The sequence below is a fragment of the Diabrotica undecimpunctata genome, chromosome 1 (assembly GCF_040954645.1).
Source record: "Diabrotica undecimpunctata isolate CICGRU chromosome 1, icDiaUnde3, whole genome shotgun sequence".
Classification (NCBI taxonomy): domain Eukaryota; kingdom Metazoa; phylum Arthropoda; class Insecta; order Coleoptera; family Chrysomelidae; genus Diabrotica; species Diabrotica undecimpunctata.
In genome coordinates, this window is record NC_092803.1 from 26,959,573 (window position 1) to 26,977,053 (window position 17,481).

Below are 17,481 nucleotides of genomic sequence, written 5' to 3' on the forward strand. Positions count from 1 at the left end.
ATATATATATAATTATATATATATATATATATATATATATATATATATAATTATATATATATATATATATATATATATATATATATATATATATATATATATATATATATATACCGTAGAACGGGGTGGTGACTTTGTTCATTTTTTCTGTATTTTCTAGCGTAACTTTTGAATGGGTCATCCCAAAAATGTGGAAAAGTCACCATTGGGATGCATTTTATGTTTAATTAATTTAAAATTTAAATTGATAGTATATATGTTTTCAAATTGAGGATTTTCTCAAAAAAAAAAATAAAAAAGTGTATATCAAAGTCACCCATTGATGTGGGGTCACTTTCACACCCCATTTTGAAATATCTTAGCCGATGCATAAAAGCTGTAGTAATATCAATATCAACCCATTTTTAAATCGATCAAGCCAATTTTTAGATATTTCACTTTTAATTTGGAGGGTCAGTTTGATAGCTGCTATAGACACAAATTAGTATATAATAAATGATTCTAGAAGTAGCTAATACTTTATTGAGGTAAAAAACATTTTAGCAAATTAGTAAAACAATATAAAATACTAAAAAAAAGTCAAAAGAATATATTATGAAAGGCAAACAAAATAAGTTATTTTTCTTTAACATCAACTCTGCCAGGAAATATGCATTTCGGTGCTGTTTCATTTGTTTCAACCGATGAGGTCTTCAGAATTGCTAAGATATCAGCGAAAGGAGCATTTAAAACGTCGGTCTCCACAACTTTAAAATGTTTATGGGTTTCATCCATTGATTTAAGTCCAATGAGTTCGTATTCGTCAAAAGGTAATTTCTCTTGTATCCTTCCGGCATACATTTATACAACATTCAATTCAGCAAGATATGGTCTTGTATTCATCTCATCTTCATAAGATTGGTTCTCCACAGAATCTTCATTTTCGTTTTCACTGGTATAGCTGTTTAATTCGCTATCGGAGGAGCTGTCATCCGCCGTGACATGTCGACTTACACTTTTACCGGGTTGGATATTAAGTTTTTTTTTACTTCGACGTTTAGTAACTTCTATCTCGGACTTCTTATTCATCAAATAGTCTGTGAGGCTGTGGTTAATAAGAGGTTCTAGATACATCATGGTTGATTGGTGCAATTTAATCAAGACTTTATTTGGATCGAAAGGAACCATGCCACAAGCCTCGAACACAATCTTCAAAACTCTCTTAATTGCACTTTCTTCACAGTCTCCACGTTTGTTCTCAGTTTTTGCAATTGTCGGATCCATTAATTCCAAGCATTTTTTTAATAACGACGTAAATTTATCTTTAGGTACACCAGTAATTTTTGGGTGTCGCAATTTAAATTCCATCAAAATCTTTCGCCAAGAAACTTTCATGGGTTCAAAAAAGGGTACATCCAAAGGCTGGCATATGTGTATTGAATTACTGGAAAGGCACGCAAATTCAATACTGTGCAATTCACACAGTTGTAATACATGGTCTAAAAAGTGAGACGCCAAGTTGTCACCTAACTTTTTTACCTTCCAGCCGTCTTGCGTGTTGTAATAATATGGTCTCAAACCAGTCTGCAAAACAAGTTACCTCCATCCACCAATTTTTTGTTCGGTTATATCTAGCTCCTCTTGCGCAACATTCACTACTACAACAAGGAGAGCCCTGTGGACCCCCTAATGTCCACGCATCCCACATATGTTCGCTGCCATATATTATATAAGGAGTGAGTAGTGTGCCATCAGCAGCACCGCACATCATTATTGATGTGGCGGCTTTACTATTATTAGTGATTTGCTCTGGGTATTTGGTCCCTCTTCTATATAGCAATCTTCTTTTCCCCGGATCATCACTAACGTTGGTTTTATCGTAATTCAAAACGTGCGATGGAGGGCAATTTGAGAGAGTTGTTCTTAAATTATTGAAATATGATTCTATCGTTTCTTTTGTGACACCTGCCCGAGCTCTAGTAATATTAAATGCAAGTCGTTCAGAGATTTGCTGACTATGCCTCTCTAAAAAAAGGGTTACCCAGTCGTTACCAGAACTTACCCCGTTTTTAAATTTAGAAATAATTCTTCCAGTTCTCTCTAAATAACTCTTAGTGAAAAGTTGTACATCTAACGTCGATAATGGAAATCCCCAATCGGCACATTTGACAATGCAGGACACGATTGAATTTTCCTTCAGCGCCGACAACGCAGTTTGGCCCCCTGGTTTCTTCTCATGCTTCCCTTTATATTTATTATATAAAGTACCATACGGAATTTTGAATCTTTCTGAAGTGGCCTTAACAGACAAGTTTCCGTTTACTATTTGAAGCAGAGCATGTTCAAGAGTTTCGTCAGAGAAGTTCTTGTAGCTTCTTGATCCGAACTTTCGTTTATAAACTTGCGGCATTTTGGCTTTTCATATAGATAATGATGAAAAACTGAAATTAATTAACGGTTTGAAGTTTCATTTAGAAAACTATAAAAAGAAACAAAATATCAAAGTCACACCGAAAAATGTATCAAAGTGACCCCGGAGAAAAAATCATATAATTTCATGAAGTAGTCACGGAAATAACTTAGGTTAAATATTTTAAAATATTGACAGTTAAACATAAATTAAGGTAACATACACAAAATTACCTGAAATTGTATGGTGAGAGCTGTATTTATAAGAGTGTACTTTTGAAGTTCAGACAACCACCATAACGGATGAGACATTTGGGTTACGTACTCTCTTGAAACAAAATTATTCATGTTCTATCAAAGTCACCTCATAGAATCAAAGTCACCTCATTCTATGGTAAATTTATTGCACTTCTATTTCCCCAAAAAAATCTTTATTTTCGAAAATAAGCTTACAATACTAACAAACTAAAAATATTAAAATTAACAGTGATTAATGAAATAAGATCAATAAATAATAATAACCGTTTTCTGTTTCTTTAATACCTTCGGTTGTTGGCTTTTGCTGATTTGTTATAGTCGAGGCGCTTCGATCACATTTCTCCTACCTGTTTTCGTTTAGACTCACTCTCGAAGTCTTAATTACTTCGGGTGTTAGATCTGGATCCGGTCAGGATGCAGTTTATCTTCAAAGAGAAATTTGGAAATTCTTCTTTTCCTAATTAGGACAATTTTTAGGAAAGCTAAAATAAGTAAGAATATGACAACAGAAGTGGTGCTGAGTCCTATCGACAGCTGTGGTAGTACATCTATTGCTTCTAAAGGCTGGATTTGACCATGTACCTATATCTGAGATTTTTAATTTCTCAATTTTCGTCTTGTGGTCGGATATTAGTTTTATTGAAACAATCTTTGGGATTGGAATGTCTTGGGACGTCGTTTTGTTGATTGAAATGGATATATTTATTTGTGATCGGATAGATCTTAAAGGTTGTGTAAGGATTTTCATGTAATATAAAAATTTTGATTATTATGAGCATTGTATTTGGAGTAACACAAACTAGAGTTTTAGATTATTGATTAAGTTCGTTATTATTAAGTATGGAATTTCTATGATACATTTTAAGCAGATTTTCCATTAGATCGTCTAATTCATTTAGTGAACTATTTAATTCAGATAAAGGAGACTGGCCTATAGAGAGTGAACGTGTATATATCGCTCTGTAAATTAGTGTCGATTTTTGCAATTTGCTACCGTAATACCAGTTTTATTAGTATTTAATTACTATAAATAGTGATAAAAACAATTGTGTACAGATTGGTGACATTTTCTTCATTGATGCATGCAACGTGTTTCAAGCAACAAGCAAGTATTGCAATTTTATAAAGAACTGTCTATTTCTTTATTAATGCCAAAATCAATTGCTTTTGGCAAACCAATATAGGCAAACCATTTTACAATATGAGTTTGTTATTTTCGGACATTCCAGGAGAAATATAAATATTAATCTTGATCACTCAATTGCTTTTGACTAGAAAATCAATAAAATTATGAATAATACATCTATAGTCAATACCACAGCAGCAATGCCTACATCCAGTAACACCGAATCTTCAACACCCACATCTTACTTTGCTGCTATGAGATCTAGACCCATGCCCCATGCCTTCCTTTCATAAAAAGGAGCAAGCAATTATTTATCACTCAGAAGAAAACTTAAAACTATTCCAAAATCATATAGACATAAGTCTATGTGATTTCAAAATATATCCTTCTCTAACATGGAATGTTTTAGATGATCTATATGATAGTAACCATTTTCCCATCCTCATAACAAACAATGAAGAAAAATCACCAAGAACAGTAATAAAGTGGAATATTTCTAATGCTGACTGGGCAATTTTTAGAACTGAAGTAGACCGGCAAATGGAACAAATTTTCTTCTCTGGAAATATAGATAATGATGTAGATAATTTTAACAAATGCATTATATCCATTGCTGACTTTACGTAGGAAAAAGTATAACAACTTCTACAAGAAAATTAACACCTTGGTGGAATGAACGTTATGCAACTGCTGTAAAAGAATACAAAACTGATCTTTACAAGTACCGCCGAAACAAAAGTGACGAAAACTTGATTTGTTTTAAAAAAACTTAGAGCCAATGCGAGGTATATCTTAAAAGACAGTAAGAAATACTCATGGAAAAACTACATTTCCACTTTAACTCGTAATACTGTCCCTTCTCAAGTTTGGAAGAAAACGTCTTCTGCCTTCAGTCGAATGACACGTAGCATCTTATTACCTCAAATTACATTAAATGGTACTCCGTTTACAGTAGCTAATGAACACAAGTTACTAGGTTTAATTTTTGATAGTCGACCAACATGGAAACCACAGATTACAAACGTCAAAGCTAATTGCTTAACTAGATTAATTCTACTAAAATCTCTAACAAACCATCACAGGGAAGCTGATGAAGATCTCCTAATTAACGTATACAGATCTCCCATTCGCTCTAGACTGGATTATAGATGCTTTGTATACATGTCAGCATCAACGACTTATTTAACCCGCCGTTACACGCGTCTTCTATTGTGACGTGGTTGCACGCGTATGAGCGTCGCCCTCACCTACATCAATTCGACTTATTTCGAGGAAGAATGAATTTAAACATATATAAAACTAAAATGGGTTATACTCACATATCATAAAAAGTCTGATAAACCATTTTTTTTTATTAATTTAACAAAACAAAAGTCATAAAATAATATAGATCAAAAGTATAAAAATGTCAAATACATGAAACAAAAATAATATGATCATCTGGAAAATATAAACTCCAACACTCAGATGGAATTTTCTTTTCTTTTGCGGAACCTTTTACTCCACGTTTTTTGGTAAGGATATTCCTAACTAGAGTTTTAGAATAACGATTTTTGTGGTGGACATTCCAAACGGTTTGATTATCTTTACCTAAAATTAAACAACTTTATTGTAACAAGTCTATAATCAAGTATTTGAATAAGCTTCATACCTAAATACGTAGGACTGTGTGATACACTAACGGGGAGGCAAGGAATATAGTCCCTTTCGCTGACTTTTTTGCAAACTTTCGCTGTTTTATTCATTTTCAATTTCAGCAAGCCACCGAAGTAGTTGACGTTCTTTACGTGAATCCATTTTACTAAAAATGCAAATTAAAATTAACAAAGGGTTCCTAACAAGAGCGCCCATATAGAAATTTGTAGGGGGGGGGGGGGGGCAGAAGTGTATATTTGTAAAAATGTTTGTCTATATATGTAGGTATAATACGTATAAATATATAATATAATTTGTTATAATTGTATAATATAATTGTTCTTTCCCGAAAAGCTAGGGGGGCCACGGCCCCCACTTGCCCATGGGTATGGGCGCCTATGGTTCCTAACCAAACCTAAACAATAATATTTTAATTAGACTTACCCAAATATTAAACAAAAACCTAAAAGTTTCTTTGAGATAACACAAATGTGATTTCACCGTGATTGCACGCACAGTGAGGAATACTCTCACCTGAAGAGGGATGTCACTTCTTTCAAAGTATCAGAGCACACTGACCGCTTGAAATATAGTTGGTTTGCTATATTTACGCGGGTTTCGGATTAAAAATTTTATTGTAAGTACACAGTTTTAATTACCTGCTCTTTGGGGAAATATCAACTGGCAAATGAAATGAAAAATAATCCATAAATTTTTTTAATTAAATAATAATGGAAAATCTTTTATATAATTGACAGTATAATAAGGAGAATTGCTTCATTAATGGAGTCTAATGTGGCTAATATAAACCTAATAATAATTTTATATTACACTTCACACAGAAAATATGGTCTATGTATATTTGTTCCATGGAGAGAATTTCTAATGAAAAATAAAAAAATTTAACTTGCCAACAAAAACAAAAATCAGTCATTATCATCAAAAATATCATAATCGTCATCATCATCACTGTCATCACCATTAATTGTTATTATGATTGGACTTATTTCGTTTATTTTATTTTCACGAGTCCACCAATCTTCTATTAGTTTCTCGCTGTCAGAGACACTCAGTAGATTATTTTTTATAATTTATGGCTTAAGTCGAGTATTATTGCTTATTGCACTCAAAAGATGTTTATTTTAAATATTAGGGCGACGTAGTTTTTATGTTTATGTCTCGCGTCGAGAATGTGTAATTAAATTTAACGACTTCCCGCTTTGATTATGTTTTTATTTCGGAGAAGCCGTGGCATGTTGATATTAATTTAAAAGATTGTAAAATCAGTACCTTTTTGAACTTACCACCGATATATTCTCTAGAATTATTTCATTTTAAAACCGCCTGTAATTTTTGAATAGAAGTTATTGTTGATAATTTTGGACTTTTATTCCATCGAACGATATTGATGTAGAACGGGTAGATCTACATTGATACAACCAACATTTGGCGACCGTGACAGGACGGGCAGTTTACGGGAATAATCGTTTTTGAGTATACCGGGTGTGCCGAAAGTGTAGTGATCTAACCGGACACACTTGACCGCACGTTTAATTTGTTGTTGTTCCGATAAACGTGTCTAGTTTGTTCAAGTGTGCATTGTGAATCATGGATCAAAACAAAAAGCACCGTAAAGTACTCCGTACCACCTTTACTAAATCGGCGAAAGAGTTGGAAGAGCTGTTGTCGGCGCCGGAAGGAAAGGTACGTTTAATCGTGGTGACCTTAGAAATTTTGAAACAAAAATATGAGGATCTAAGGAAAGTTGACAGCGATATATACCAGTGTCTGTTGGAAAGTGATGAAAGTGAAGCAGACTTGTTGGCAGAGATAGATGGCAGCGAAGTTTATCTAAGGAAATTTACCGACCTGAACACACAGGCTGAGGATTTTCTACAGAAGCCGCGGGACGAGCCAGGTGAAGAGGTAGACTCCATGGCATCGGAAAGTAGTGTAGGCAGCAGATCAGGTAGGCGTAAATTTAAATTACCTACTCTAGAACTTAAGAAGTTTGATGGAAATATTAGAAACTGGTTGCCCTTCTGGTCCCAGTTTCAAAAGATACATAATGATCCGGATATAGATTTAAATGATAAAGTGGAATATCTGGTCCAATGTACGTTAATGGGTAGTCGGGCAAGACAGTTAGTTGATAGTTTTCCAGCCACTGGGGACAATTATGGTAAAATGGTAGACTGTCTTCTTTCGCGATTCGGGCGGGATGATTTGCAAATAGAGGTATACGTGCGGGAGTTGCTAAAATTAGTAATTAATAACACCTCGTCTGGCAATAAAAGGGATCTATCTTTGTTGTACGACAATCTCGAAACTCAATTACGGGCGTTAGAGACACTTGGGATAAAATCAGATAATTACGCGGCGATGCTGTTTCCGTTAGTAGAATCGTGTTTACCATCGGAACTATTGAGAGTTTGGCAACGTATTCCCGAGGGACCCGAGGTCGCTGGATCACAAGCTTTTATAAATACGGTGGGCGTTTCTACTATAGAAAATCGACTTAACAATCTCATGCACTTTTTGAAAAGGGAAGTCAATAATGAACAGCACATTTCTTTAGTGGTGGAAGGCTTTGATCTACCTAGTGCAGCAAATAGAGATGTTAAACGGCCTAGTCAGAAATCGCGGATACCACAAGAAAACTTTTCTACGGCAATGGGTCTAATAAATTCAGAAGTGACAACGAAGTGCCTTTTTTGCCAAAATTCGCACGACAGTACTGGCTGCTTTAAGGCTCAGAAGTTGACCTACGAGCAAAAAAGAAATATTTTGGCACAAAAGGGTGCATGCTTTCGATGCTTAAAAATTGGCCATCAAGCTCGAAAATGTCGAGGTCATTTAAGTTGCTTAGTTTGTAGTAGATCACATGTTTCTCTAATGTGTCCGACACTTTCAGTTAATAGAACAAAGGCAAATAATTTGGAGCAAAAACAACAAGATGATACGGTAGCGAAAGTCGATCAGGCACTTGCGAATAGTTCTAATACGAACACACAGGTTTTTTTGCAGACGCTGCGCGTAAAAATGACTCATTTAGGTAAATCGAGACATGTGCGAGCATTGATTGATACTGGATCGCAGAAATCATATATTTTGAAGGCGACAGCTAAATTTTTGGGATATCAGTCAAAAGGAAAAATTAGTCTCGTTCATGGGTTATTCGGAGGAAGTAATTTGATGCAAAATCATGATTGCTATGACGTGGAATTAAATCACGATACTTATAGTTGTACCTTTGAAGCACTGGATCAAGCTGTTATTTGCAATAGTGTATCTTCCATATTCGATGGGCCCTGGACGGAAGAGCTTCGTAAATTAAATATTGAAATATCTGACTCATATGATTCTACTCCAATTGAACTTTTGATAGGATCAGATATCGCGGGCAAACTTTACACTGGAAGAAGACATATTTTGAATTGTAACTTGGTAGCGATAGAGACCCTATTAGGCTGGACTCTAATGGGAAAGATACCAGTTGAAACGCATAGTAACTTATCTATGATCTCGCTCTCTCTTTTTGTCAATAATGCCCCTATTACGAATCTTTGGGAGCTCGACGTACTAGGCATAAATGATCCAATGGAAAGGAAGACTCGCGATGAAACCGCATTAGCAGCAAAGAAACTTTTTCTGGAAACCATTTCTGTTGACACCGATGGACGATATGAAGTTAGGCTCCCATGGTTGGAGGGACATCCAGCGCTGCCTAGTAACTATCACTTGGCAAAAAGTAGATTAGATAACACGGTGAAGAAGATTACTAAGGATGGTTATTTTGAGGCATATGACCAAGTATTTCAAGAGTGGTTAAATGACAATATTATTGAGGAGGTAGTGGAGGAGCAAAGGAACCAGGAAGCCCATTACCTACCACACCGGCCAGTGATTAAACCAAGTAGCATTACTACGAAAATACGACCAGTTTTCGATGCATCAGCCAGAGAAAAGGATAGCCCTTCTTTGAACCAGTGTCTAGAAAAGGGGGTGAATTTAATTGAGCTAATTCCCGCTATCTTGTTGAGGTTCAGACAGCAGAAATTTGGAGTAACTTCAGACATTAGCAAAGCTTTTCTACAGATCAGTGTACATCCGAAAGACAGAGATTTCCTTCGATTTCTATGGTATGATAAGGAAAACAACCTTAAAGTGTTTCGTCATCGACGGGTAGTGTTTGGAATCAACAGTAGCCCGTTCTTGTTGGGAGCTTCATTAGAATATCATCTGTCAAAACTTGCGGATAAGTATGACTCGAAAGCTTCTTTTACTACAGACACTGTTAAGAAACTGTCAAACAGTTTTTACGTGGACAACTGTGTTACTAGTGTTGCTAGTGAAATAGAATTGAAAACCTTTATCAAAGAGGCAAATATGATAATGGCTAAAGGAAAATTCGACTTAAGAGGGTGGGAGTTTACTCACCAAGTTCAAAATGATTCCTTTAACATTTTTACGGTGGTTCTGGGAATTAAGTGGAACAAGCTGGATGACACTTTATCTATAAACCAAGACGACGAAGATATCGAACAGATTTTAAGTAAATCGGTAACCAAAAGATTGATGCTATCCCAAGCACAACGAATATTTGACCCCATAGGTTACAGTTGCCCAGTCACCCTACTACCAAAGCTGTGGTTACAGAAAACATGGGAGAAGCAACTGGGATGGGACACGCCGGTTGACGAGGAACTGGAAACTCTTTTCCGTAGCTGGATAAAACAGCTTTCTTATCTAAATGCGATAAAGATACCTAGGTGGATAAACGCTGGTACTGAGGAAGCAGAACACTGGACGTTTCATACATTTTGCGATGCCAGCAAGGAAGCCTTTTCCGCTGTGGTATTTTTGAGAGGAATTAGGGACGGGCGTGTATTCGTACATCTCTTAGCGGCTAAATCAAGGGTAGCCCCAATAAAAAGGCTGTCAATACCTCGTCTGGAGTTAATGGCTGCGGTGATTGGTGTTAGGCTATATACTACTGTCAAGGAAAGCCTCAACATTGAAATGGAATCTTTTTTCTGGAGTGACTCGACCACCGTACTGTCATGGATAAGGAGACCCGAGGAATGGTCCACATTTGTCTGGAATCGTGTGTCAGAGATACGGAAATTATCTCATGGTGAAAACTGGCACCACGTTCCTGGTAGACTGAATCCTGCTGACCTTCCATCGCGGGGTTGTTCAGCCAAGCAGTTACTCGAATCAAGATGGTGGGAGGGGCCACAATGGCTTTATGAGGACCTGGCGATTGATCCTCAAGTAGATCTGGATTACAATGAAGATGAGATCAATCAAGAGAGGAAGGTCAAATTGGTTGCCACATTAATTAATGATGAGCATTCGAAGATGTCATTAGATGATTGGCATTTTGGTTACTTTTCCCAATATCTGAAGACTCTCCGTATGTGTGCATGGATATTCCGATTTCTTCATAACTCAAGAAATAAAGATCGACTCAGAGGTCACTTATGCTCCGAGGAAATTGACCGAGCCGAAATTTTTGTTCTTCGTATAGTGCAAAAGGAGTCCTTCTGCGATAAGAACGATAAACGACTATGTGGCATGGACGTTTACAAAGATGATGATGACTTAATTCGACTAAAGTCACGGATCAGTAACAGAAGCGACTGTAAAAGCTTTCTATTTCCCATAGTTTTGCCTGCCAAACATTTTTTGGTCAATCAGCTTATATTCAGAGAACACTTAAAATCATGTCATAGTGGGACACAGGGACTTATGAGCAGATTACGTCAAAATTATTGGATTCTAGGAGGACGTCGGACTATAAAATCTGCAATTTCCAATTGTGTCGTGTGCAAGAGACAAAATGCCAAACCTTTTATCGTGAGTGCACCTCCATTACCAGTTGATCGTGTTCGAGATGCCAACGCGTTTGAAATAACAGGGGTTGATTTCGCAGGCCCTCTATATCTGAGGACTGGGGAAAAGGTGTGGGTATGCCTCTTCACATGTGCCGTGTATCGTGCCGTACACCTTGAACTTTGTACTGCATTATCGGTTGTTAGTTTTATGCAGGCTTTACGACGCTTTATTGCCAGACGGGGTCGTCCAAAGACTATTTATAGTGATAATGGGACCAATTTTGTTGGTACTGAAAATGCCTTTCTTCGAGTGGACTTTGAGAAAATCGCCGAGAGCAGTAGTGTCGAACGTATTCAATGGCGATTTAACCCTCCTACGGCCGCGTGGTGGGGAGGATTTTGGGAAAGACTTGTGGGGGTTTTGAAGCAGTTATTGCGCAAAGTGTTAGGACAGGCCTCGCTAGACTACGAAAGTTTAATGACGGTAATTTGCGATTGCGAAGCCATCATCAATTCAAGGCCACTTACCTCTTCTAATGACCCAAACGACTTGATACCTTTAACACCCATGATGTTTCTTAGAGACCAGACAGAGAGTGGGGTTCCAGACTGTGATGCTGTTGACCAAAAGGCTCTATCTAGGAAAGTGGTGTACAGACAAAAACTGGTTGATGATCTTCGACGAAGGTTTCGCAACGAGTATTTAGGCCAGTTAAAGTTATGGTTTAAAGGAAGAAGTAGCCAACAAGTTAAAGTGGGAGACATGGTCTTGGTTGGCAATGATCAAGATAAGCGAATCAATTGGCCACTTGGTCGAGTAGTCGAACTTCTTCCTGGAAAAGATAAGCAAGTGCGACTTGTGAGAGTTAATACCGAAAGGGGACAATTTCTGAGACCTGTGCAACGCTTGTACCCTTTGGAATGCACAGTCAATTCTATCCGAAGAGAGGGCAATTCGAACAACTTGGACTCTGAGGGAAACAACGACCCAGGCATCTCTTCTCGAGCCCAGTGGAAAGAAGTTGAGGTGCGCGCGGTTGAAAGTGCAAACGAGTGTGATGACGCGAAGACGGGAGTGTCTAAAAGCAGAGTACCCGAAACGCACAAAAGTGCAAACGAGTGTGATGACGCGAAGACGGGAGTGTCTAAAAGCAGAGTATCCGAAACGCACAAAAGTGATACGCGCTACGTTACGCGGAGTGGGCGTAAGGTTAAAACATCTGCTAGATATACTGACTTTTTTATGAACTAGTTTGTAGAATGTTTTAATTTTCTTGTGTGTTATTGTTTCTGTTTCTTGTGTAGTAGGTTTTCTTTTATTTTTTATGTTGTCTCTGATTGTTTGTGAGTCACGTTTCTTATTGTAACTTTGCCTCAGGTGGGAGGATGTTAGAGACACTCAGTAGATTATTTTTTATAATTTATGGCTTAAGTCGAGTATTATTGCTTATTGCACTCAAAAGATGTTTATTTTAAATATTAGGGCGACGTAGTTTTTATGTTTATGTCTCGCGTCGAGAATGTGTAATTAAATTTAACGACTTCCCGCTTTGATTATGTTTTTATTTCGGAGAAGCCGTGGCATGTTGATATTAATTTAAAAGATTGTAAAATCAGTACCTTTTTGAACTTACCACCGATATATTCTCTAGAATTATTTCATTTTAAAACCGCCTGTAATTTTTGAATAGAAGTTATTGTTGATAATTTTGGACTTTTATTCCATCGAACGATATTGATGTAGAACGGGTAGATCTACATTGATACAACCAACACTCGCACTTGAATATACAGTTGCACCACACTTCTGGAGTTACAATTGAAAGTGCCTTTCGCCAAGTTTCCCGAACTGCGTCGTCGCTATAACCGTTAGGCCCAATATGGTTGTCATAATATTGTTCTGCTATTCCCCATATATATTCGATGGGATTAAACTGGCAATGATACGGTGGCAGACGTAAAACTTGATGACCGTAACTTTCAATAATCTGATCCACAACAAAGGTTTTTGGTTTTGCGTGGATATTTGCCAAGCGTAATAATTCTGATTTTAAAATATGTTGTGTAAATGGTATATGTTCCTTTATCAACCATTCTTTAATTTTTATTAACAGTCCAAGAATTCGTTGGACTTTTGTTTAATACTTCAGAATGGTAAGGTGCATTGTCTAAAATAATTACGCTGGGCTCACTTAAACCTGGGAGAAGTTTTTCATGTAACCATTTTACAAACATTTCTGTGTTCATATTATCGTGATAGTCACTTGATTTTGATTTAGATGAAAATATTAAATCAGCACCTTCTATAAAACCCGATTTCCCTCCTGCATGTAAAATTATGTGTCGCTTCCCTTCTCCATCAGTATGTTTGATAGACTTTACTTTATCATCTTGCCATATTCTCTTGGTTGTACCCCTAGAAAATATCCATGTTTCGTCTAAATATATAAAATTTACCCTTTCTTCTTTTAATTTAGAATATTTTCTTAGAAAGTTAATTCTTTTATGCACAACAGAACTTCTTTCACAAAGGGCTTTTCTGTTATCCTCCTTTTGAAATTTGAAACCCAAATTATGTATCACTTGCCCTAGACTTGTTCTGCCAATTTCGTCAAATTTTCTATCTTTTAATTCTGAGAGAATTGTATTTAAGGTCACATGTTCCTTGTTGGCTCGCATTCGATAAATGGTATCACGAATTTCAAATTTTTTTCCATCTGGAATATCTTTCGTTTTCAATGATAGGCGAGTTTTTCGGTGATCTTCTTTCGGCCGTTCATTATTGCGATTTTGTAATACTCCTCTTAGTTTGGTTTCACTAATTCCTAGAGCATCACATACGCGTTGTTGAACAGATATTACCGATTTTAAAGGACCGCCATTTTCTTTTTCATCCGTAAAATACTTATGTACACTACAAATTAGACTATCTACATCTAACACACGTCTAGGCATTTTTAAATATTTCCACCAAACATACAATGTCAACACTGGCAAAGAATCAATTCAACTGCAATATTGTAACAAATTTATACCTACCCTAATGTTATTTTAAAATATGACCATTAATGCAGTTTTTACCTAATTTTCTGGGAAGTCGTTTACTGCAACTGGTTATCAATGAGTCATTAGCATAATTTTGTTAATCCGAAACCCGCGTAAATATAGCGAACCGACTATATTCTACAACTTTGTCATCCCCTCTCATGAACGATGATAAAGGCATTCCTCGGTGCTCAAGGTTATCGTATTAGCCAAGACAATTTTATTGGTTATAAATAAATATGGTGAGGTATTCCCTCATAGCGCGTGTAACGGCGGGTTAAGGACTCTTAATATTATTCAGAATACCGCATCACGAGCATGTTTCGGAGCTTTCAGATCTAGTCCCGCCGAAAGTCCTCACTGTGAAACAGGTAAACTTCCCCTTTCGCTTCGTAGGCAACAACTTCTTTTGACATACTTTGCTAGAGTGTCTTCTAATCAAAACAACCCTATATATAAGCTAATATACAAACCATATAATAACCAAATAATTATCACAAAAATGAAACCAACAGTAAAATTCTGAGGTAATCTTTCCTAGAGATGGTCAACACTAACTCATATGACGAGATTCTCTACACAGATACATCTAAAACAGACAGGTGTCGGATATTCTGTAATGACTTCAAATAGTATCATTCAGAAGTCCTACCTTCCACAATCCACGTCTACCAATACAGGAGAGCTGTACGCCATCCTACAAGCATTAAAACGCTTATGTAACCAAACTAAAGCCAAAAACACTGCAATATGTACAGATTCGATGTCCTCCATCGACTCCAAGAAATATATATTCCGAACATCCATTAGTTTATGCCATACATGAAGCAACAAACTGTCTCACTTCTTCTGGAACAAACATGACATTAATCTGAATTTCTTCATACTTTGTCATTTTAGATAATGAGACTGCTGATACTGCTGCAAAACAAGCAATTACAACCAAATCACACATCAAATCTGTTCAACTAGCATCAGATCTAACACTACTTTTCAGGTCCCAAATTAAAAAAGTCCTGGCAAAACCAATTGAAGAATTCAACTTCGAAATTACACAAAATACAACCTACCATCGAAACCTTTCAGTTATCTAACTTAAGTAGAAGAGACAAATTAATCGTTCGCAGGCTAAGAATTGGTCACACACGACTGACACATGGACACCTGATGGCTTCGGAGAAATCACCTGTTTGTGAAAAGTGTAGTGAATCATTAACCGTTCAACATATTCATACGCAGTGTGTCAAATATGAGTAAGAACAAAAAAATACTCTATACAAGGTCTTACAAATGTTATCCTCAGCCAATTAGAACTTGTTCAGAATGTACTAGATTTCCTTCGAGAAACGAACTTGTATTACAAAATTTAGTGTATTTATTTTTATTAATTTCTCTTTCACATATTCTCTTTGTCAGTAACCTTATAGTTGAGACACAATAAACTAAATAAAAAAAATCAGATAAAGTAATGGTTCTAATAAGTTTCATTAAGAATTCATTTAAATTTTGGAGATGTATAATTTCATTGTGTAAGACTATTTCACTCATCTTAAAATTTTCACATAATCTGACCAATCACAAACCAAAGACAGCTTGTGTTATCGCGAAAACACCAACTGTCTTACAATTCTGATTGGTCTATCAGCTTCGTGTTTTCAACGACGTAACCATGGATACCGATCGCAAAGCAAAGTTTGACGTTTGCCAAAAAATTATTGTAGCTGTATACGTCAAAATGAGTCGTTTCGGTGGTACTTCAAACGAAGTTATAAACCAAAACATTGAAGAAAATATACCGAGTAACACAAGAAAATCTAAATCTTATATATGGAGACAATTTATGATGTTCTGTGTGGATCGCAACTACAAATTAGATGCAGAAAATAACAACGAAAGACTAGCATTCATTCTAAAAGACTGGACCTTTAACATGCGAAAAATTGATGGTAGTGATTACAAGGAGAGTGTTATTAAAACCGTATGGAACACTACTGCAAAATTGGTACAAGAAAAATATTTCTGTGAGTATCAGAGACATATTGATCCCTTCAAAGATATAACCTTCAAGGAAGCGAGAGCGGCTCGTGATAGTAAGAGAAAATTGTTGCAAACTGTACCCGATAAAAGGAAAATGAGTTCTGTCGCTATGACTTCGGATAAATATAAAAATATGTGCTTACAATGGGACGAAGACACGCCAGAGGGACTCCAAAAGAAGTTTTTTCATATAGCTGCCGTAGAATTAGCTTGGAGAGGTAACGAAGCAAGTTTTTCCATGTTACATTTTTTCAAGGAAGAGACTAACAACAAAGGCTGTTTAACAAACAGAATTGCATATAACCCGATATTCTCCAAAACCCGCAAAGGTGGTGATAAAAACTGTGCAGATAATAAATGGCTTACTCAAAATTTGAAGAATCCTGAAATGTGTCCTGTGAGATTATACCGGAAACTTATATTGAAAAGGGAAACTATTACCAATGATAGACTTTTTCTGACTGTGAATGGCAAGTGGAATAAATATAATAATAGTAATTGGTACAAGAATTGTCCTATTGGTATTAATACAATATCCAAATGGACAAAAATGTCTGCAGAAAAGTTAGGATTAGACACTAAAAAAGTGAAAATAACGAATCACTCTAATCGTGCCACTGCAGTTAGTCAGTTACTACAATCTGGCGTTAGTGAACAACAAGCTATGAAAATTACTGGACATGGAAGTTCGAACTCGATGAAACCGTATTTACATCTTAGTGCAGAACATCATCAGAACATAGTGAATACTTTTAGGAATACTCCAAGTACATCAAGTAATAATAGCAACAATACATTGTATCCACCTAATAACGGTCATACTATTCAAAATTTTTACAGTTGCACCGTTATAATAATAATTATTATAGTCGAGAATAATGTATTTTTTCGTGTACAAATTATTTATTGTTATAGGTAAAAAATAATTATAACAAATTATTTATAGTTATAATAAATATTTCATGATTATGACTAATTGTGAATTATTCAAAAAATGGGTAGATTTGGGTTACCTAGATCAAATGTATTATTATTAAATTCCTTCCTCTCATTCTACTGAATTTTTGACCTATCACTTTGTTCATGAAATAGTCTAATAAAATACCACTCGTGATTTAATTTAGCTTATAAGTCTGTCTTTTATTTCTAAAC

The 17,481-nt window shown here is 36.0% G+C and overlaps 1 protein-coding gene across 1 annotated transcript; it reads left to right on the forward strand.

Annotated features, from left to right (window-relative positions):
• The first annotated feature begins 7,015 nt into the window (after nucleotides 1-7,015).
• Nucleotides 7,016-12,499, forward strand: LOC140435226 (uncharacterized). Its single transcript, XM_072524058.1, has one exon. It carries the CDS (start codon nucleotides 7,016-7,018, stop codon nucleotides 12,497-12,499), a length of 5,484 nt encoding a protein of 1,827 aa, XP_072380159.1.
• Nucleotides 12,500-17,481: the final 4,982 nt, after the last annotated feature.